The sequence below is a fragment of the Strigops habroptila genome, chromosome 10 (genome assembly GCF_004027225.2).
Source record: "Strigops habroptila isolate Jane chromosome 10, bStrHab1.2.pri, whole genome shotgun sequence".
In the NCBI taxonomy this organism is placed as follows: Eukaryota; Metazoa; Chordata; class Aves; order Psittaciformes; family Psittacidae; genus Strigops; species Strigops habroptila.
The window spans coordinates 3,261,209-3,284,518 of NC_046359.1; the positions used below are offsets into that span (position 1 = coordinate 3,261,209).

The 23,310-nt window shown below is 39.8% G+C and overlaps 1 protein-coding gene across 2 annotated transcripts in view; it reads left to right on the top strand.

The window, feature by feature from the left end:
- Positions 1 to 2,259: 2,259 nt before the first annotated feature.
- Positions 2,260 to 23,310, top strand: part of IPCEF1 (interaction protein for cytohesin exchange factors 1) — a 43,140-nt gene continuing 22,089 nt past the window's right edge. Inside the window, exons 1-6 of one of the 2 annotated variants that reach the window (XM_030499423.1) lie at positions 2,260 to 2,310; positions 6,439 to 6,475; positions 7,127 to 7,296; positions 15,843 to 15,916; positions 17,572 to 17,643; positions 20,522 to 20,583. In XM_030499423.1, coding sequence (XP_030355283.1) covers positions 2,287 to 2,310; positions 6,439 to 6,475; positions 7,127 to 7,296; positions 15,843 to 15,916; positions 17,572 to 17,643; positions 20,522 to 20,583 — 439 coding nt within the window. In that variant the 5' untranslated portion in view covers positions 2,260 to 2,286. Of the gene's footprint in view, positions 2,311 to 6,438; positions 6,476 to 6,501; positions 6,657 to 7,126; positions 7,297 to 15,842; positions 15,917 to 17,571; positions 17,644 to 20,521; positions 20,584 to 23,310 lie in introns of those variants that run through there. The other variant, XM_030499424.1, reaches the window with a different exon arrangement.

The following is a 23,310-nucleotide window of genomic DNA, read 5'->3' on the forward strand; positions in this document are numbered from 1 at the left end:
GAGATTCAAGTTTTTCTCCTTTATAAAGCCATTTGAGGTAGGAGAGGTTTCACTGTTTTATTTTCTCTCTTTGGCTTGTTCCACTTCCCAATTTTAGTGAAATGAACATCCATTGAAGCAGGCTGCAGTCCTGGTGCATAATTTTCCACGTGGGTGCCTTAACCTGTAGGCTGGAGGATTTCCCTCTCTTTCTGTTCCTAAATCTTCTCTTGTTGGAAATGGAGAGGCTTAGGAAGAGGGCTGGAATTCCACATCCTCACCTTGCTCTTTAGGGTACATCTTTGGGGTGACACCCCTCTTCAAACTCAATGTCCACCTGAGTCAGGACAAGGATACGCACATGGGTGCCCAGAGTGCTATGAAGTGAGGTGGTCTGAGCCAAGTCTTCTCATGCTACAGCTCTTCCAGTTGGGTACTGGGACACCCTCCTGGTGGTATGGACTCAAGTATTGTTTCCTACTAACCTCTTGCTGGCTTGCCAAGCTCCTGAGCTCAGGTGTAGCTTTTGTTGGCTGGAAATCTCTTCTGCTAGCCAACCCACCAGCCCTGGCCATGCTCCTGGGCTGCCATGGTGTGACCACGTACCATTGCACAGAGGACATGCGAGGGGCAGAGCTCAGCAGGGGATGCTGACTACAGCCTCTGGGAGGAGATTATTGGGGGAGGGGGGGAAGGGAGTCTGGAAATTACATAAAGTTTGACTTACAGTCGCTGAGAAGGTTCTGCTGAAATCCATTTCAACTCCTTTGGCACAAAGCATTCAGGTGGAAACTTTCCCTTATCAGTTAACTAACGCTTCTCCTGCTTCTGGTACCGTGGCTGATTCAAATCTATGCAGTTTGTATAATTACATCCCACCCTCCCCAAACCCAAAGCACACAAGAAATAACAGGAAAAAGGCCACGTGTCACAATAATTGCTGTAATTTGGTCTGTTATTCCCTTGCTTTCTGGCTCAGTATTTGAGCCTTGATGTTAATTTTCTTGTATAACAAAAGATGTTTCCTCTTCTTGTTTATACTAGCTATGATTTCTAAACATCCTTGAAATTATTTGCCATAACATCTCTCCTTATCGTGATATTAGTTCAGTTTGAGCCACATATAGAAAGTGCTTCTTTCTATTTTTCAACAGAAACAGTTGGGAGCCAGAAAAAAAATGTATTTGTTTGCCTTTCTATTTTTGGTTTGAAATTACTGGAAGCCAGTAGGTGGGTTTTTATTTTCTGTCTTAAGGTTTTGTTTTCAAACTAAAACAAATATTACGTATGAGGAATAGCACATATCTTAAAATTACTGGCTCTAGTAACAGGAAAAAGTTCTTGTTAGAAATTCTTCAGAAGTGTGGCTCTTTCTGTAAATCTTTTCTTGCTCACTTCAGCAGAGTCTTGTATCCTCTCCTATTTCACTCAATGATTCTTTCATATGCAAAGGGGTGGGTTTTCTAGGAACTTGGCTGCACTAAAAAGTTGGTGTGTTTTTATCTTGTACACTGCACTGATTCTTTTGTCACATGTCCATTCAACCAGCCAAAGGAAAATCACATAGGGAGTTGACTATTATTTATGTATCCCAAATGAAATCACCTGAACTGTCACCTAAGTGGATAACTACTAACTCTGTGTATCTTTGGAAAATAAACGCTAGTGTCTACTGATGGACTGCACAGATTTTTCTCTCCAAAACAGAAAATTCCAATTCATTATAAAATGGGTAGTCCAGTATGAGATCTTACCTTGCTAAGGAAAGCTGGCAATTTACCTAACTAGAATTCCCAGAAAATACTGGGAATTACTCAGCCAAAGTGGAAATAAAAATCTTCTAGACTTCTTCAAAAGTAAAAATAACCAAACAAAATGAACCAAAAAAGCCCCACAACAAAACCCAACAAAACGCCCAAAACAAACCACCCTCATTTTACATATTTATTCTCTGTGTATTTCCTATAAAGAACCAACCCCAAAACAAAACCCAGCCAACCAAAACCAACCCCCCAATCACATCCATGAGCTTTGTTGTGTTTATTTCATAGAAAAGCTTGGATGGATTTGTATGAATGTTCCTTATCACTGATAGACTTCTAAATCAGTAAAAACAGTTCACATAGCATTGTCTTTTGGAAAAGGTCCTTTTTTTGAAGGGGTGTGTAGAAGCTGGCAGGTCAAAGAGTATTAACACATTTTTTTACTCTACTGCCAAGACTTTTGTTATACGAAAGTATAATGCAGAACTTAAGTAAACAATACTTTCTCTTTTTACAGCTTTCTCACTAAGCTTTGAAACCATTCATGGAAACTGATGACAACGCTTTTGTAAGTAAAACTGAAGTTATGCCAGGGTTACTGATCAGCTGAAGAGGTGGTATGTTGGGGTGGCATCCTTGTAATCATAGAAGACAGTATCAGTATCCAAACAAGATCTTCCTTATGGGCCAGGCTAAGTGGTGAGACTGCCACAGGCTGCCCCAGTTCTGTTCTAAGAATGAAATGAGTGACATGGTCTAGTGTGAGGTATCCCTGCCCATGGCAGGGGTGTTGGAACTAGATGATCTTAAGGTCCTTGCCAACCCTCGCCATTCTATGATCTTATTAATACACGTAAATACTGGAAGGAGGGGTGCAAAGATGATGGAGACAGGCTCTTTTCAGTGATGCCCAGTGACAGGACCAGAGGCAATGGGCACAAACTGAAACGCAAGACGTTCCCTCTGAACATCAGGAAATACCTTTTTACTGTGAGGGTGACCAAGCACTGCACAGGTTGCCTAGAGAGGTTGTAGAGTCTCCATCTTTGGAGATGGTTAAAAGTTGTCTTGACATGGTCTGGCTACAGGTGTCCTAGCTGGAGTTTGGGAGTTGGACTAGATGACCTTCTGAAGCCTCTTTCAAGCTCAACCATACTGTGATTCTGTGGAAAAATAGGACCTCTAAACTGTCAGAGGATTCTCACTGAAGTTGTCATGTCTCTGGTACATTTTTGCTCATCAGTGGAGCCCACCTGTCACAGATGTGGCTGTGAAAAACGCTTGGTTTACATCTCATTTTGCAGCTGTCTCATGGGTGTATTTGCCAAGCAGAAGAGTAATGGATAGGAAGCTTGAAGCCTGCACTGTCCTGCAGGATCACTATTCCGTCTTGCTCAACCCTCTGGTCTCAATAAACCAAAACCTACCAAAAAAGATCAAAACCTACCCTGTATTGCCAGCCTTGCAAAAAAAAAAAAAAACAAACCCAACAAAAACCACTAAAACCCAACCCTTCTAAAGATACAAATAGCTGTAACATTTGGCATTTATTTCAGTGTTTTCTGAAGGTTCTTGTTCTAGGATTTTCCCTGGTAACAAGAAGAGCTAGAAATAGATCTGATTTTTTTTTTTTGTTTTTGTTTGTGTGTTTGTTTCTTCTGTCGAACCTGTGATAATGAAATAAATAATTTGTCATCAGGAAATTGGGCTTTACAGGGAATCTCCTACCATTGTCAGAAGCATAGTATAAAATTATGACATTTGGTTCAGTTTCAGACTGTTCCAGTGACTATGTCCTGAAGTTACAGTACATTCACATCTGAAACTGCTGTTACACCCTGGGTCAGTACCATTGGTTGTACTGGTAATAACTCTGCCTTCCACAGTTTTCTCTTTGTTCTGCACTGGTGTTAATGTCTCTATTATGAGTGAAACTCAAAAGTACCTTTTAATCAATGTTCACCCTGAGTCACTGAAATGAGAGATTGTTGACTTTCATAATGTGTTGTATTCTTGTGGAAAGCTGAGTCCAATCCTGCTCCTGAGGCATTTTATGAATTTTATGGCAGATTCATTTCAATATAGGTTTTCTATTGGTTTAAGATGAAAACAATTTTTACTGAAAACTGGCTTTTTTATTTAGTAAAATATCTGACTTCAAACGCTGGTGCCTTGGAGAAAGTGGTTGCTTTTTTTTGTTCATAAATCAACAAAATTTGGGAAGGCAATTCTGTCAATAACACTGGATTTCATTGCTACAGTCTGGGATTAAATGTTTCTCTTGTGCAGAGCAAACCAGCTATTTTATTTTTTATAAGATGATGCTGGGTTTCTAAACACCACTAAACAAAACATTTTAAAGTTGCTGAATTCCAGGTTTAGGATTAATTGTTGAAAATTTACTTCAGTTTTCCGGAATACTGGGAAAGACAACCAGAAATGTACCTTAATTCACAAAATCTCACTCAGCAATAATACTGTTACAGATTTATCACTGATTGTATCCAGGCAAATTAGACAAGTCCTGGCTGGGGAAACTGCCCTTCTTTCGCTCATTATTTTCCCAACTCCTCCCACAAAATACGAAGAGATGGGAACTCATCACCCCTGTCAACTTGCAGCAGGGTTACCATCATTACTGCTGAATAATAAATGCACATTTGTAAAATTCTTTTTGCTTTTACTAGGCAATCAGTTTTTCCCTCAGTCTGTATATCAAGTGGGCCCTAACAGATCATTTACATAATATGGATATTAACCCTTTCTTGACAGATGAGGCATAGACTGTGTTATTTTTCTTTAGATCATCAATAAGGTTAGTGGAAAGATTTACTTCCTTGGTTGTTAACAGAGAGCCACATCCTGTCTCAGTATTGCTATTCTTGTTGTACAACTTTATATTGGTCAAAGATGAAATGACCCCACTTCAGTATCATGGCAAAGATACGACATTGCCCCGTTACACAGTTTTTGTTCAAGGAGAGCTGATTCATATTTGTTTTTCTTAATATCACTTTGGGTAGTTTTAAAGGAAAGTAATTAGTGTGGCTATGTGACCCATCGATTCACTGAGGCCATGCATTATTTCCGTGTGTCCTAAATAGGGTATTACTTTCTTTGGAATGAAGACAGGAAGGGTGGCCCATATAGGATGGGGAAATAGCAGAGCCTCCAACAGAGCTGATGTGTTTCCTCATTGCTTTTCTTTGTCTGTTGTCATGGAGAATAGTCAGAAAGAGGCAGTGGTAGAATTAAAAAAAAAAAAAATAAGGAAAGGAGGAGAAGGAGAAAAGGAAAAAAGAATATGTGATTAAGCAGGAGTCTGGGATTATTCATTCCTGGTAAAGCCTCCCACAAGTGTGTAGTTCAGGTCACCTCAAACAGGCACAGATAAGCACACAACTACGATCCGCGGTTCTGCACTCTGTGATACATGCTGCAAAGATCACTGGTTAGAGAAAGTTCTAGCTCCTGTAAACACTAGTGGTAGTGGTCTCTTCTCATGCTGTTTCCAGATGGCATAGCTTTACCTACCTTTAATTTGCCTGTGAGAAGAGCCATCAAACCCTTCAAGAATTATATGAAATGGGGTTTTGTTTTCCTGAAAAGCCATCTGGCTAAGCAGAGGGGCTGCATTAGGGATGTTCATAGCGTAGTTCTGCAGCGGATCAGGTAGCTACCGGCTTTGCATAGCAACGTTGTGGCTGGCATAATAAATCATACGTTATCCAACATACACTTATCCAGCATTTGTCATCTGGAGGCTTCAAAACCTTCCTAAAAATGGAAAAAGGTGAATGCTTTTGTTCCCATGTTAAAAATTAAAAGGTTGAGGCAAAGAGAAGGCAAGTGCTTTGTCCACAATTGCATGATCAACCAGCCCATCTGAGGAGAATTTACTCCAAAAGTCAGACCTTATATTTCTAATGACCTCTTTTTTGGTCTCTGCTCTCATTTTCTATGTGTTTATGTGGGATGGAATATATAGACTGCAAACAAGTAAATATAATTAAATTGTGTTATTTTTGCAGTGACTAAAACTCATGTATGGAATGGCAAACTTCTGGCATATGTATGTTTTACAATTTGGATAATCTGCCAGGTTTGTGTGATTTTCTTTTTTTAAGAAATATTCTGAAAGTCTTACATAGGGGAAATACATTCTCTGCACTAAATTAAAAAAAAAAACAAAACAGGAGAAATGGAAAAATAAATTTTTAGTTTTGTTTGGTTTTCAGAATATCTTCAAATGAGGTAAATGACAATCAGACTCTTAGCATATATCTTTAATATCCCCATGTTTGTAAATCCCCCTTGTGGAGTGTAATGAAGCATTAAAATGCTGGAGTCCTGACTTCTATTATTTTTTAACTTCTAAACACAGAATACAATTCAGGCAAACATGTAGCAAAGTAGAAGCTGCTCATGTGTGTGAAACTGGAAGCAGTAGTAGACAGTTACATGTACTAGTTACGTTTGCTCTTGCTCAAGTAGATATACATCAATTTTAATTAACACATTTTATGCTTCAGCTACTTACGTCCCTTCAGCAGTGAGTGGGTTATGTGTTTCCATCCTGCATATACCACCAGCATCACCACCACGTCCTTCTCTAGCTTCCCCCTCCCCTTTCTACACAAATGTTGCAATACAATTTGAAATTTCCTCCTTTCTTTCCTTCCTGCATTTCTTACAGGTTCCCTTGCGTCAGAAGACAAAAAAGAAAAGTCAAGGTAATGAGAGATTGTTTTTTCTTTTCTCTCCTGGGTTTCTCTTTTGTTATTTTCTTAGTATGTCTATTCTTGGGAGGGTGAGGATTTTATACTGTTACTCAGCTGGTGAAAGGCTGCTTTTTAACTCCACTGATTCTGAGAAAAATGACAACGGGCTGTTCCTTTGGACTAAATCCTTGTGGTATGTTAATTGAATCAAAGCTGAAAATCAGTAAGGTAGAATCAGCTGCCTGCACATACACACACACTAGCAGTTTTCATGTACTTGGCATAATAGTTTTCTCTAGCTGACTTAATAGATGTATTCTTTTCAGTGCAGCTGTGTGAAGACAAATATATGCATGCTTCTCTTAAAAGGATCAAAGGATATATTTATAATTTACAAAAACTCCTGTATGGTTATCTTAGCATTAGTTAGTATCTGCTTTATCTGTAGCTTACTATTTTGTTTCTGCATATCAGAATGCCTTTCAAATGAATGTGTGTTACTGTCACAGCCGTTATAAAATGGAACGATTTCTAAGTGTATTTTAAGATATGCTTGGGTGACTTCCTGAGATTACTCGCTAAGTAAGGTTGATATCTTTAATTGGCATTTTTCCCGGTGATGCGCTTTTAAACAAGCAGAACACTGTATTTTTAATGGCACAGGGTTCTTTATAATGAGCCGACGGAGGATATCGTGTAAAGAGCTGGGGCAAGCTGATTGCCAAGGATGGCTCTACAAAAAGAAGGAAAAAGGAGCTTTCATTGGCAACAAATGGAAAAAGTTCTGGTGTGTGCTGAAGGAGTCATCGCTGTATTGGTACAGCAGTCAGCTGGTGAGTACAGCGTTCATCCAGCTCTGGGTGCCGGACAGACAGATCTGCTGGGATCAAGAGAAGGGAAGCAGGGATCACAATTTAGATGCACCCGGGAGATGTACAGGTGACTGGGTTTATTTCTCAGTCCTGACATTTGTTGTAATCTGAGAAGTGTCTATGTGAATGTGAAACACGCAGAAAACTATGTGTTTTCTAGTTCAGCAAGTACTTGTGAAATGTTAACTTGCTGTCTGTTCTGCCCTTTAAAGAGCTGCTCTTCGCAGGCACTGGTGGCATTTGAATTTGGGAAAGGTTTTCTGGGGTTTGGCAGTTTGCAGACACTTGCTAACAAGACTCAAAACAGGAACACTTTTTCACTGCTAATTAGTTTAATTTTCAAAAGCCTCCTGTGTTTCTCTCAATCCCCTTCAACGCTGAGATTAATCTGTTTATCCATTTACTGCTTTTTTTTCCTTCCTTTTTATTTTTTTTATTCTCCCTCTGCCCAGTTTGTACTGGTAGGGTTGCGGATATGGGCACTGTCAGTTGGTGATGTTTTTACTCCAGGTCTTGCTAATGTTTCATCCAGAGCATTGTAATTAAAGGTTGCCATGTTCTGCTGATTTTTTGCAAAGTTGATGATAAAAGTCAAATCTGCAGGATGACACAGTGTTTCAAATTCAAGGTCCAACTTTCTATTCAGAGGGTAAGCTTCCCTCAGGACAGCTGGTATAGATAGCATTTCTCTTCCTGCTGATCGAGCCCAAGTAACCTACTCTACTTTCTGTGCCAGTGGGAAATAGTCTGAGACAAAGAACAGCAAGGCCTGAATTCCTGTAATCAATTGAAGAAACTAGGAATTAAAGCTGAAAAGGGGTGGTGGGGGGAAAAAGGTAATGAGAAATCCAGCCTAACCCCTTTAATGAAAGTTTATGGCTGAGTGCAAAGCAGCAGTGAGTTCTAGAGACCAGCTGGCTTTACTCCAGCCTGTTTGCTACTGCTCACCTTTTTGGGGCAGAGGCTGTCTTGCCCATCCTATGAAGATCTGGGCATAATTATTCTCTTTACCTTGCTTTCTTGCACTGTTACCTCTAAAAAAGCTCCCACGACATTCAAATGATGGACTGACAGAGCCCAGACCTGGGGTGTGCAGAAGATTAGGGAACACCAGCAACAACATAGGTTGAAACTCAGCAGCTTCAGTGTAGAATTGTGGATGGGCATCAGGTTGTCTAAATGCAAATGGGCTGCTCTGGAAATCAGCACGTCCCAGGCCCTGCAAAGGATGAAAGATTAAAGAAATCCTTACAAATTCTTAGCAATTGAAGAAATTAAATGCAGTCTGGATTTTTTTTTCCCACTTGTTTATTTCCATTGCAGTAATGCTCATGAAAAATCTTGCTGTTCAGGGAACAAATAAAATGGCTTAAAACATAAAAAAAAAAAACCCACAAAAAAACCCCCAAAATCTACAAAAATTTTACTTATGTGAAGAGTTTCACATTTTCCCTCCAGTTGTGGGTACAGTGTTGTTTTTCCCCCTTTTTTTAAAAAAAAAAAAAAACAGTATGAAAACTTTGACTACCATTTAAAGATGGATTAGCATTTGTTTTTGGGGGGAAAACTGAAAACAACTCTGTTGGTCTTGGGCTGTTGTTTTTTGTGGTGTTGTGGTAGTCTGATTTAGCTTCCTTTCAAGACCAAGTCAAACACATTCATGAGAGAAAGAGAAAAGAGAAAGAGACATGGCCTGGCAGATATACTTATCAGTAGCGTTAATACCCTACTTCCGTCCAAGCAGTGTTAAGAAAGGTGAGCTGGCTGGCTGATGTGCCTTTTAGACATGGGAAGTGTCAGAAAAGAATTATTCTGAAGACTAAACAAGCCCAGAGGAAATAAAACGAGGCAAGACTACACAAAGTTTGCCTTCTCAGAAAACAAGGGTAGTGGGGGAGAGGTGCAAAGTCCTCCACTTCCTTTAGTTGTTCTGGCCTGGCTAAAATCTGCACTCAGGATCCAGTGAAACTATGCTCATGCTGATCCCAGTGCTTGTGTGAACTCCTCCTTTTAGTCCATGCCTGCTTTCTGGCTGTCACTGACTGCCCCAAAATGAACAAGGCTGAAGAACGGTTGACAACCTCATTCCCATTCATTTCATGTGCTCAAAAGAGGTCATATGGCTTCAAAATTCTGTTGGCTTATGTCAGCCCTCATTTCTCACCTATCACAGTTCTTGTAAACATGCTAGCTGGTAGCACCTCTTTGCTTTCAACTTCTGCTGACTCTCACACACTATTTTATGTTAAAACCCCAAGGTTTCTTTGGACAACTTGAAATGCAGCCTCTGCACAAGTGTAGATTCAGGTAATGTTTGCAGAATGCCAGTAACCGTGAGGTGTGGGAAGGAGGGGAGTTGTTCTGTGCGAAGATCTGCTTACTTAAACTGATGAGACCAGAGATATGCTCAATCTCATATCTGAGATGAATTAGACCTGTTGTATTTTCACAGATATTTTCACCTTTAGATTGATGAAACAGAAATAGCAGTGACATATTCACTGCTTAATATTTCTTTTTACTATCTGGACTGGCTTTAATACTGCCTACACTTCCATTGCCTTCAGTGGAGTAAATTCTTGGTCACAACAGTGCATTCAAGATGACAATTTTAAGTTCACAGTTATGTGGAAAAAAGAGAAGTCCTGCTCTTCATGTGCCTGATGCTTCTTATGATGGGCCCTCTTATAAAGGCTGAAGCAAAAGGTGATGGTGGAGGAGCAGTGCTGAGGTCAAAGGAACCGGGGCACGCTGTCTGTCTGTAGCTCTGCCTGACTAGTTTCGTTCTTGTGAGAAACAAGCATGTTTTGTTCATGGCTGTGTGGAAACTGCAGTCAACCAGACACTGACAACTGTAGCATAGCAACAGGGTGCTGGACCTTTTTTCTAACAGAGATGGAGAAAATAGGGAGTGGGTGGAATTTGTACATGAATGTGCATTGTCTTGGATTTGGATAGGTAACCTCATCTGACATCATGTTCTCTATGAAGTGTCTTCAGGTGCCTCCAAAGCTCTGGATGTTTCTGTCACTCTGATACAATTTGCCTTCAAGCCACCCTGGTTCTGTATCTTTCGTATGAGAAAGATTGGGGGAAGCGATATAGGACACTTGTGGTGATATTTGCAGATGGTATTTCCTTGAATTTAACATAAAATGTGTTGTGAAAGCCACAGCTCAAAAAAGAAAAAATAATAAAATGCTGAGAAGGGTCAGCAATAGCAGATCAGACACCCCCAGAGTCAAGCTTCTCCTTCATTGAAAGCAAACCAGAGCGCACAGGCAAATCCAAGTTAGCTTTCAACCAGCTAGCTGAGGTACTGTGAATGGTGATGTTAGGGCCCTGGTAGTCTCAGCAGGCTTGGGTAGACTGCCCTGAAACTTCTTGCTGTTTGCTTTTGGTATAAAACATGGATACCACATGAAGTGGGTAAACTTTTGTTTGCAGCATGGACGTGCCCCCAGTCTGGGGAGGGGAAGCTGTTTGGACTAGGAAGAAACACAGGAGGGATGGTTTTGCAATGGAAACACAGAAAACGCCAAAAAGTGGATCTGAGCATTCGGGCTTCCTGGGTGCATTCAGGAACACCAGACTCCCTGGATAACTGCTCTTCATTAGCATTTGGTTCCTTCTTTTGAGTAGGCAGCTGTTCTATTCCCTGTAGGCAGCTGCCTTGAAGACAAGTGTTTAGAGGACAGTGCGTGATCCGCCTCTTTGGCAGTTTTACCTCTTATGCTGAAACCCTGTAGGGAATCAGTTCTCCTGCATAGGAAAAGGGGTGGCAGGGGAAGATTGTCATGTTCAATCCCAGGCTCCTGGCTCCCTGAGCTTGTTGCAACTGTGTTGGATAGTGTTGGCTGAAAAGGATCAGAAGACTAAATGCCTCTGTCTTGTGGACCTTTAGGATAGCTCAGCTGGTTTTTCAGATAGAGTCGAAACACAGTTTTGCAGGATGTGTTAATGATGGTTGTCATGGGGATTCAACTGAAAAGAAATATAAATATAAAAATCAAAGGGTTGCAGACTGTGATCTACTGTCACTATTTATCTTTGGGGTTTTTTTACCCTTTCACTGAATTTAAATTGGTCCTCACTCCAACAGCTTTACGAGGAGCTGTATAATTGCAGTCTTTTAAAGCAGACATCTTTGCCTTTGAGTTATAGTAGCTGCTTCTGTGGATGAGAAAAAGTCATTGATGTTGGCTGATTATGCCAAGGGCTTTGGGGACCTCTGGTCCAACATCTGACGCAAATTATTCACAGTTCTATAGGCTGCGTCACTGGTGTACTTGGCAGAGAGAAAAAGACTAAAAAGGATGGAGGACTCATCTGCTTCTCCAACATTCACGGGGTTTTCTGGGGGCAATGCTGAAAAACTGCAATGGAGAGCCATGAGGAGTGCCCTGAATCACAGATTGGAGCTATTCCACGATAACTAGATATTTTCACTTTACAGCATAATTTTTTAAAAGAATCTTTCTGCACCATTACATTCACTTTAAATATTGAAAAAGGTCTATTAAATTATATACGAAATCTCCTAAAGCCACAACATTCAGACAATGTATTGAGGCAAGCTAAAAATTATATTGGCTTCTTCCAGTGGATTCATGCACTATATTTCACAAATGTTTGAAATTTTTTTTAAGTGAAAAGCTTTTTTCTGTGAAAAAGTGGTTACTTTCTTTTTGCCTCAAGCATTTGCAGAGACTGTTGTTATTGAAATTGTTTCCCTACAATTGGGCATAGCAAAAAGTGCAGATTTATGTGTTATGTTAACCTACATAAAACCTACAAGAGACAACAGCCTATTCTTTTAAACATCCTGATTAAATAGGAAACAGGTCAAGATTCCTTTAATCTGAGTTTTTAGGGCTATTTTACAGCATTACAATAAAATCTGAAGGAAGTTTGAGTGAAATGTGTGAGTTAAATAATATTAAGTGATGTTAAAGATAACATTTTGGAGAAAAGAAAATATTTAAGACTTCTATACACTTTTAATGTTTTAAAATGCCATTTTCATTCCAAGAATGACTGAAAGGATGACTTCCACATGTTGTGTTCCTAGTGTTTATTTAGAACTCTATTTGCTGACTGTAATAACACTTATAATGTTTATTGTTATGACTTGTTTTTCTTTTTTTACTTCCCCTTTCCTGATAATTATGGAGCTACATACCAAACAAAACCCCATTTTCTGTTGTATAGGTGGCATATTTGAGATGTGTACCAATACTGCATTAAAAAAAAATCACACCATTAACCTCCTTCTTTTCACTCGTACATAAAATGAAACATTAAACTTTTCTTATAAATGAACAAATGTGAAATCACAGACAGAATTAATACACAATCTGAATGTCTGAATGTATTGAGAGAGAATGCATATGTGAGAACATAGTCTTTTAACAACTGGAACATGTCAAAAACTGCATAAGAAGTCTGGAGATTCCTCTGTAGTAAGCCTGGTAAATGTAAATTACTGAAATCAAAGCCTACAGACCTGTTTTCATTAACAATTTAGACAGTAATCCTCTAATTTAGATACTTGTTGGATATGTCAGTGGGCCAAATCCAAGTTCTACCTCCACATGAGTGGAAGCACCCTAGGTGAGTGACCCCACACTGGCTTACAGGTCCTTTTGTATTAGTCCAATACAAAATCTGAATGCTGAAATATTTGTATACATTGACAATAGAGACAGTGACTTATCTAATGACATTGCATGAGTGCTTGTGCAGCACTCTAAGTTATTAGTAGGATACAAGATAGACTAATGGCTACTGAGCTGTGATTGCATTCGTAACATGTAAGGCCAGGCACCCAAAAACCTAGTCACTCCACTCACCCACCCGATGGTCTGCTTAGCTCAGGCCATGGGTTTATTGGTGTGTGGGTGAGAAGGTATCTGGGTATATTCCTTTACCTGGGTTCTTCTGGACCTTTGCATTTTTAAAACTGGGTTTATTGATTCATACTGCAGAGAAAAAAAAATGTCATTGAATACATTTCTCATCCAGCAACGTGTGTAATAATGGCTTTGATACCTTGTGAACACTTTTTGAGGCTCATCTCTGGTGTTCTTACTCTGGTCTTGGGAACCAAACAGGAATATCAGTGTTCTTGCTGCATCTGGTCTAGTGAGTGACCAGTCCTTTAAGTACAGAAATGAAGGATAGTGAATTCTCTATCTTTAGTACAATGCAGCATAAGAATAGAGCCTCCTCCTTTACTCATCCCTACTCATCTGCTCACCTCTACATACTTGCTGTAACAATGGATCTGGGATGGAAATAATAGCTTAAGGTGTAATTGATTGAAATGTACATGTAAAGAAAAAAAAAAAGACTTCTAAAAGAACCTAATCTCTTTTGTTTCTTTAGTTAATTGTTGTTTTATCTCAGTGAGTTTACTCTCACTAAATTCCAACCTGTGGAATGGAAACAGAAGCTCACCAAGCCAGGCTCTAAACAAGTTTGACACATACAAATATAGTCAAAGAAAGTTAAAAACCCAGAATAGCAAACCAGCACTTTTTTGGTACAACTGAAGTCACATTGCAAAACCAAAAATTTTCAGCCCAGATGCTCATAAACATCATTGTTCTGTACTGAAATTAACAAACTAAAACCATTCAAGTGCATTTTTGGCTTTTTTTTTTGGTTGGTTTGTTTGTTTGTTTGTTTTGGGCTTTTTTGTCCTGGAGCAGGCAAAACCATTTACTAGTGAAGATGCAAAATACAAATTTAATATATGTAAGCTGCAGGAATGATGGTTATGCCAGCTGTGATTTTTTTGTATACCAAAGCACAGATATGCAGAGGTGCGGGGAAGCCACCCACTAAAATATCCATTCTGTATCCATATTTCAGTTCTCAGAGATTCATACTTCTGAGCATTAAAGCTCAGAGACTTGTCTCTTTTATATTCATGCATAATGTGACTTGAGTAGCTGTCAGTCATCTTCATTTATCCTCTCTCTTTGTAATTGCTGTGTATATTTTACCTGCTTTAACTCAGTGTACGTTTTCTGAATTTTAATGTGCCCAGGGATAAGGGCTGGGAGCAGGAAAAACGTGATTCAGGAATGAACACTTTCTGTAGTCTGGAAAGCACAGTTTTTCCTGATACTATGTGCTACAGACTTTTGCCTACATCATTGCTCCTCTTAGGAGGAATCCTAGTCTTATTGCTGCTGATTTGTGAATGTAGATAGATGTAGTAAAGGAAGATATTTCAGCTGCAGGCAGCAAGAACTGGGATTTGAGGCTGATAACTTCAGTTTTGCTCTGACAGAGTTCAGCTGACCCGGAACAGAGATGCCAATGCTCTGTAAACCCTCTCCCATCCAGAAAGGGGTGTCTGCGTATAAGCAATGTAATATAAATGTCTACTTGGCTTTTGCTACCTCCTGTACCATGCCTGAAAATTTCTGAGGAGAGTGATATCTGGGTGGCCAAAACCCTCGGAGGTTGGTTTGCAGTGTTTATAACAACACTGCTCAGCTACATGGGACCATCGCCTTGCACTGTTTCACCTCCTGGCACGGAAGCAGCTCGTATTGCCTCTGCCTTAGTCACACACAGGCATATATAGATAAGCCTACAAAATGGTCCATGTTACAGTTACCCAGGGGAGACCATCTCTGCCTAGCATCATTTTGGGTCACTTCTGAATTCACATTATTTCAGACATGTATTTTTCAAGTATACATAGATCATTATACGTGGTGCTGTTATGCATCTGTGAAAAACACATGCATACTCTATAATGAAACAAACACTCCTTTGAGATTGTATGCAACATCCAGACCTGAAAAGATGATATAAGCTTTATTCATCCTCTCTTATGTTATCCTTCTCTTTTGAGAGGCTTCTGGTTTTAGAGCTGAGGTTCAGTAGCTTCATTTTCTGTGTTCTATGCACAAAGCACGGCTGGTCTCTTTGTTGAAAGAAGTTGTGTGATCACTGATGGCTGCAAAGGAATTGGGTTCCTACAGCTTTCTGCTGGTTTTAGTCTTAGTTTGATCCAAACCTAAATTGTGCCCTGGACAATCTCAGTCTCTGGACTAGACTTATGACTGACTTACTCAGGTATCTTAGATAAGGGTGCTCAGATACAAATGCTTCAAAGCAAGAAGGAGAGGGGATCTACCTCAGCACTGTTGTAGAAGCTGAGGATCTTTCCTCTTGCAGCTGCTTTGATATTTCGAAGTGTACAACAAATCCTGTGTTCACAGACTGCCACTTGCAAAGACAGGAATGGTGGCATTCTAGCACCAAGGACTTGCACAAATAGTAGCTGGTATAGGAATATTTCTTGTTCCCAAATATCAGCCAAAACACTGGATGTAATCTGTCCCCATGGTGATAAGCATATATTTTCACAGTATAAAAAGCTGTCAAAACCAAGCATTTGCGTGTTAAATATTGTTGAGCATTGGAGTCTGGTAGCTTACCAATTGGCTGATGTGGTGATTTTCAATTTTTTTTTTTTATTGCAGGCTGAAAAAGCAGAAGGATTTATCAGACTTCCAGACTTTAGTGTGGACCGAGCAATTGAATGCAAAAAAAAGCAGTAAGTTTATCTCTTGCCTCCAGTTTTGCATGATTTTTACAACATTGCAAGGAATTGAATCTCAGTAGTGCCTGACAATGAAGCTGTGGGGAGTTCTTCTGTGTTGTATTAATAATGAGATATTAATTGAGCTACTGAAAGAGAACCATTTTGCAAAAATATTTTTGAAAATACTCTGCCAGATGTGCTCTGTTAAAACTCTGTTAAAAGATGTGCTCTACAAATAAAAAAGTAGATCAGTATGCAAAATGCTTTTTTCCCCCATCCTCTTTGTTCACTGATTATAAGTAAGTTGAAGTCCATCTCAGATGATACCTTCTCTTAGGTGAGGAGGTCAACAATGGTGAGTGTAATGCTGCTTCCCTCCAAGTTGGAACTATTCTTTAGGTTTCAATGGTGCAACTTTGGGCTGTACTTGAAGCCTTTGGTTGTGCAGGGGATACAAACTTTGTTTGGCAGGGTACACATTTCAAAATATTCTCTCCAAACACCACATGCAGCACTGACTTCCAGCTGTTTCTGAGTACACTTCAAAGGTTTGGAGGGGTGTTGCTGCTGTTCAAAATTACAAAGCTCAGCATGGTTTTTATACCGTCCCTCAAGAGAAAGCCTCTGTACTTCTATTGAGATTTCACACTGTGATTAGCTGTAGGTGCTCCTGAGATTAACTGTGGGCTTGACTCCTCCAAAGAAAGGGGACATCTAGTTTGAATATGGGGAGCTCTATTTTATTTTCTCAAAGTTGAGTCATATAGTACGGGACCATGGGAAAATGTTGCCCTTCACTTCTGCAGCTGTTGGCTGTAGGTGTTGCAAGAGGAACACGTGCTCATCACTTATATGGGATAGGGTAAGTTAGGAGAGCTGTGAGTAATGACCAGAGTTGCTGGGTCAAGTGGGTGTGCTTCCATGGGATAGAGTAAGTTGCCTAATGAGGAACAAAAGAGGGAAGCCACACAGCCTCTGGATTGAAGACTATATTTCAGGAAAAAAACCCCAACTAACCAAAGAAGACTGAAAGTCTTACTGGTGGATATTCAACTAAAACATAGCCAGCGGACTATCTCCATTTTGTTTGTTTCAAGCCTGCCACCTAATTGCCTTTTTGGTGCCTCCTAAAACTTGTTTTTGAAAAGACAATGGAGACTCAGTCACTCTTCACCTGCTGCATGCCACTTGTTATTTTATTGTATCATATGTCCCTTCCCTCAGCCATCAGTTTTCCATGCTGCGGGGTCTTAGTCTGATTGACCACTCATGGAACCTGTTTCATACCTTGGGTCACCCTTGGCACTTTCTTGGAACCTTTTTAAAGTTTACTTTGCTTTTCAGAGTTGCAGGAAGAAAAAACTTCACACAGTATTAGAGATGTGGGCATGCCACGGAATTGTGTAATGGAATAATGAAAGTCTTTGTTTTATTCTTTATTCCTTCCTTTTTAGTTCCTGTAATTTATATCCTCTGAATAAAGTGGCCTAGGAAATAAGCTAAAAATACACTGGAGTTTTAAGGAAAGAGCTATTTGGATGGATAAGCTGATCCGGATTAATATAGTGGAGTGAATAAATATTTTAAATAATTCATTCAGCTATTATTTTTTCTTTCTTATGTAAACTAGATTTCTTCATATCTCTTCTATTTTTCTTTTCTTAAAGTGCTATTAAGATCAGCCACCCACAGATCAAGACATTTTATTTTGCGGCAGAAAATGTTCTGGAAATGAACACGTAAGTAGGAGTGACTGCCCATGTTTCATCCTGTCTCATGCCTGAGAACACCCTTTGAAATTTCATTCTCTCCCTGTCAAGTGGTTGTTGACAATGTTATTCAGGGAATTACTAAGTCTGTTTTATTGTCTGGTCACTGTATAAAGGAACCTATTGCTATTTGTTCACTAATGACAGTTGAAATCAGAATTACATTATTAGCCTGATTTTGATACTAATCTTGATGACATTCACTGGTATAAATCCCTTTCCATTAGAGAGGTGCTAAGATTTGATAGCAAGTTCATCACCTTAGGACAAATGAGGGAAGAAAGCAAAGAGAGGGAAAAGCTTAATACAGTTTTGTCCCAGAAGTGATCTAGAACGAGAAAATGCTAGTGTCTGCTTTGAGTAGCATGTCAGTTAACAGGGAAGGTTACAGGGATAGAAATGGACGATTCTTTCATGTGTGTAAGCATTTACTTCAGTGCCAAACTATGTTGCAGTTAATCGATCCTCATGACAGATCAGCAATTTTCTTTCCACAAATGTCTGTAAGAACAATTCATCCATGCAGTTTTTAATCAAGAAGTAAAATGGATAAGAATACTGCCATTTTAGAAACCACTGAGCTATCAGAAATAGATATTCCATGCTATTGATCCAGTTTTGGCTGATTTGTATACATCTCATATCTTCTTTGTCTTTTTCACTTCAGATTGCAATTTGTTCACAATGCTATTGCATTAAATGGCCAAATACAGATACAAAGCTGTATAATCTAAATGGGAAGAGAGCTCCTTTCTTAATCCCTGATTTTAATCATGGCTCTGCTGGTGATCTTTGTGAGATTCTTCATAGGGCATTTACTGTTCTTTCCTCTATAGACAGGAGACCTCATACATATTTATCACAGCAGAAAATGATAAGAGGTTGAAAGAATGTGTGTGGCCTACCAAAAGGGCTCTAGATACAGAGATATACGATACTATAATGTACATATATCTATGTTCATAAATTTGTACTCTATAGATGCATACAGGTAAATATAGATGGAAAGAACATGTCACCATGTAGATGGAAAGAACATGTAGCCCTTTGCAACTTGGAGCAGCACTGAGTGTGCTGGTGGAGAGATAACCATCCGTTCATGTATCGCTGTGTTTCCTACCAGAGCTCCTGAACAGAGTGAGAAGTTCTTGAGGCAGATGGGTTGAGGAGGACTTGGAATGAGGGACTGGTGGACAGAAATATTTCTGTAGGGAAAGTAACCCTGGTTGAGAAAGTAGAGAGGGAAGGACGAAGGGAGAAGGAAAAGGAAAATTAGAGCTAATGGAGGATATTAGTGAATGCTAACAGCCAGTTTGGAGCCCAGCTGGAAATTCTCAGTGTCCTAATGACACTTTTGAAATGTTTAGTCTTATGTGAGTGAGTGATTGAACTGTATGCAGGTGTCCCAGCTCTTCTGTCCCAGAATGATTTTCTTCAAACTCTGCTTCTCGAGTAAATTTCAATTTGGCTTAAAGCTAGATAGCCTAGCATTAGAGCAGCTTGCACTACATTACACTAATACTAATTCTTCACTGTTGTAACTGATGATGTTTTCCTTGGCAAAGTATAAAATACATGCATTTAATATATCAAGTACATGCATACTCATGCATATGTCAAAACAGGCTAAAAGACATCTGTTCTCTTGGCTCCAGCCCCGCAAATACATATGCATGTGAGTGGTTCCACTGAACTCACTGGGGCATTCGTGTGTGTCGAGTTACTGGAGCACATAAATCCTTGACAGATCGTGACCTTCTGTAACTCTTCATGCAAATATATTAAATCAATAGTGGATTTATTAATACAGTCATTTGCTTCACTAATTTCGCATGTATTTGCTATTGCCATGCACACATGAAAAGTAAATGTGTGCTGGCTACATTCATTTACCTAGCCAGTTGCATGTGGTCACTGGCAATCTGTCTGACCTTTTGGTTAATGAAGTCTTGATTTTAGCAAACATTTTTTTCTGTTACAGTTCTTTTATTTAAAAAATAATTTTATTAGCTGTTAGAAGAAAGTCAATAGTCCACTCTTGCAGAAACTACACTTTGTTTTCTTGAATTGTTATGTGGCTCTACAGTTCATATTGCAGTTTAAGAATCCAGTTACTTTGACAATGATCTTACTAGCAAATTTCCCATTCTTCAGTAGAATCAAGATCAGACACAATGTTTTTTCAGAGTTATGAATCTTAATTCCTGTCTTTCATTCTTTTCTTATTTAGGCCTTGAGTTTTAATCTGAAAGGCTTGAGCTTTTTCAGTTGTTAAGTTCTTAAAACCTGGATAGATCTGAATGAAACAATACACAAAAAGTATATCTAGGGATTGTTTCTAGCAGTAGAAGAATGTAGCTGCCTAGGAAGGGAAATGGAAAAAACCCTATTAATAGCTTAAAGCAACACAGGAAGTGAGACTTACTAAGATCGAGAGTATATACCGAGTTGAAGAAAGCAGTATAGAATGGTCAAAAAGTCTGGTTTTAAATGGTTTAGACTCTTAGACTGTGCTATGATAGCTTCGACCAAGGCAGTTGACATGATCTTCTATGGCTCCTATGCATTTTGCTTCACTCAAGTGAAAGATGACCCCTTAATAGAAGGACTAAGCCACGGAAGTTCTGTTACAGCACACATACTTTTCCTTTAGCTTCCACGAATGCAACTCCCTGGTCATCAGTAGTGATTTTTTCCAGATCAGGGAAAGATGATGTCCCAGACAACTAGTCCTGCTCACCACAGTCTTCAGGTGATAATGAACGTGGTGACGTAGAACACATCTGAAAGGGGCAAAACTTTGCATGCGAGTATCCCTAACTCTATATTCCCTCTGTTTCAAACACAGGTGGCTAAGTAAGCTGGGAATGGCTGTAGACCCTCAGGCACCCAACGGGAAGAATGAGGAAGGTATGCTTCTAGCAGCAGTTTCAGTGCGTAACTACATCGTGTTCTCCATTTTTGCTTGGCCAAATTTTTGTCAGCTCTTTTCTTTCTTTTAAATTGCCAACTTGGGTCTGTCTGCCAACTGAGTTCAGAGAAACAACACTGACACGGCACATAGCAATCACAGAAAAAGAAACGATGGTGAGAAACAGTGCCACTGAGAGACACTCAGTGATCTTGTGAAAGGTACCTACTTTCTGGCAATTTTCTGGCTTGCTATAAGCTTACTAAGTGTAAAGAGAAACAGCTGTGCTACTCTGTGGTTTGAGCTGGTAAGGCATATTACAGAAGTTGTGCTAAGTTCTGGGAGCTCACTAGCTGAGGAACACCTTGTGCAGTGAAGACCCATCCCTAGTGACTCCTCCGTCCAGCGAGGTTTCAACAGCAACGTTGGAGGAGGTGAGAGAGGAGTGTGGTGGCAGTGGTGTGCTGAAGCCTACAATTTGCTCCAAAGCCAAGCCCAAGAGTTCATTGTGGAACGAGTAATTTTAAAAGTTCCCTAGCAGTTTATTTATTGTCTTAATTTGCACACTGACCTAATTAAAGTTTTTGGTGGGAGGATATCTGCACTTGAATTGCAAATCTGGGCAAAGGGCAAAGCAAGTCACCTGTCAGAGGACTTGGAAAAGCTGCTGGTGAGGACACACATGCTGGGAGCTGGTAGGTGGTTTAGAATAAGAAGTACTGTAGCTAGTCTTGAGTTAGCAAACCAGGGGTGGACTCTGACCTGAGGAATACGTGTCATCATATGGGCTTTTGACTCTCCAATTTTAGAGTATTGGTAGCCAGTGCCTTATTTAGAACTGCTTAGGTTATGAAGGAGCTGTCATTATGAAGTAACTGGTATTTGTAGTAGTATGAACAATTAGGTGATGCAGCATGTTTTGTCTAAGCATCACTGCATCCCTTCTGCCATTTCCCCGAATATGGTCATGATTTATGTCCAGGCTTTGGACATGTAATTCCACTGTTGATTAGTCTGATCTAGCTCTGTTTATATTCTGGCCTCATTACACTCTGCCATTAAAATCAGCTTTGGGGCTGGTAAACATAGTACCACTGATTTCCGGAGATTCAGCGGGTCTCATCAATTTCTTTGTTTTCAGTTCATGGTTCCTCTTTATTTCTTGTCAGGAAACTTGCTAATTCCCATATCCCTAAATTCCTGCAAAATGCCTGTGTCCTCTTTGAACCCAGTTTTGTATCAAAACAGCCTGAGCTAATTAGGATAAAGGCCTATAATAAGTATAAGGCGATGTAGCAAGAACTGCATGGCAATTTTACTCAGGAAGTGTCCAAATATATTGTCTATGTCTTCACAAAGGAGGAATTTGATGGAAGATGAAGATGGTCAAAATTCTGTACATGAAAACAAATTATTTTTTTTAAAGCCTCAAAAAAAATGTGGTATTGGTTGTGTTGGCTGAATCGAGAGTTGGAAAATACTTCAAAATGAATCAGCCCACTAATCCTAATTAAAAAAAAAAAAGAGATACAAAATAATCAACTCAGCAGCAGGTTATCTAATTGTCCTGCAATAAACATAACATAGCCAAGATTTCTTCAGCTTTTAAAGCCAGTGGCTCATTTCCCCTTCAGAAAAAGGCACTCTGATTCTGGTGTCAAACACCTCCTCATCTTTCCATGCATGTTTTGTCACAGGTGCTCCAGCAGCTGCCTCAAGTGTGGGCTCAGCACCCCACTGACAAGCCTCGGTGGACGTGCCCCTACAGAGGCATTGCTACGTTTAAGAAAAATGCTGTCATTACCCACATTCACTTCTATTCCTGCTGACCTGGTTTTCCCCTCTGTATCACACACCATAACTCTTCAGGAGGGTCTTGGCTCTTACTATGGCATTTCTTGTGTATTCATGTACTTTCTATACGTTTTAACACCCCCCTCCCCAACCCCATTTGCATATTTAGAGTATCAGAAACAGCTGTTGATATTTTTTTCAGTTCTTCAGTGTGCCTAAAAGGGGAGCTGTAGAAACAATAAGCTCTTTATTAAGAGTTATTCAAGAAGGCATTAATAGAACCTTAGAATTTGATATAGGCCTTATTGCAGCCAGTCTCAGTCATTTATGCTAAGATGTGCCAGGACGTATTTCCAGTAAACAGAGTCGTAGCCATGCTATTAAAACCCCCTATAGTTCTGCAAACAGTACAGGGGGGGAAAAGTAATAAATCTCTTTGTTTCACTTTGTTAACAGCTTAGAAAGTTCTCCCTCATGTGTAAAAATCTCCTCTCTTAAAATTTTGTTTCCCTCACACTATGCTTCTGAAACCCCCACAAATGACATGCACAAAAACGAAAGTGTGCAAGTATTAATATAATTAAAAGATGAGATAATCACAGGTGATTTCCCAGAGACCATTGCCAGCACACCACTTTATAGTGGCGTGAACCTATGAAGTTCAGCTGTTAAAAAGTACTCCCCGAACACAAACAACCCTCCCACTTGGGGACAGAGCTGGAGGGTTGCTTCCACCAGAGAGACTCAGCTGCTCTTGGACAGCACAAGCTGCTGTGTGTGGCTGGCAACAGGAAAGGCAGTGCAGGCTGCAGGCTCCTGAGAAGACCGCAGGGACAGCCTCTGCTCTTGTGACATTTGTCACTTGCTCACGTTGTCCTCATTAAGCTCGGATTATACCTTCTAAACTTTCATGTCCCCAGCTCAGTTGGGCA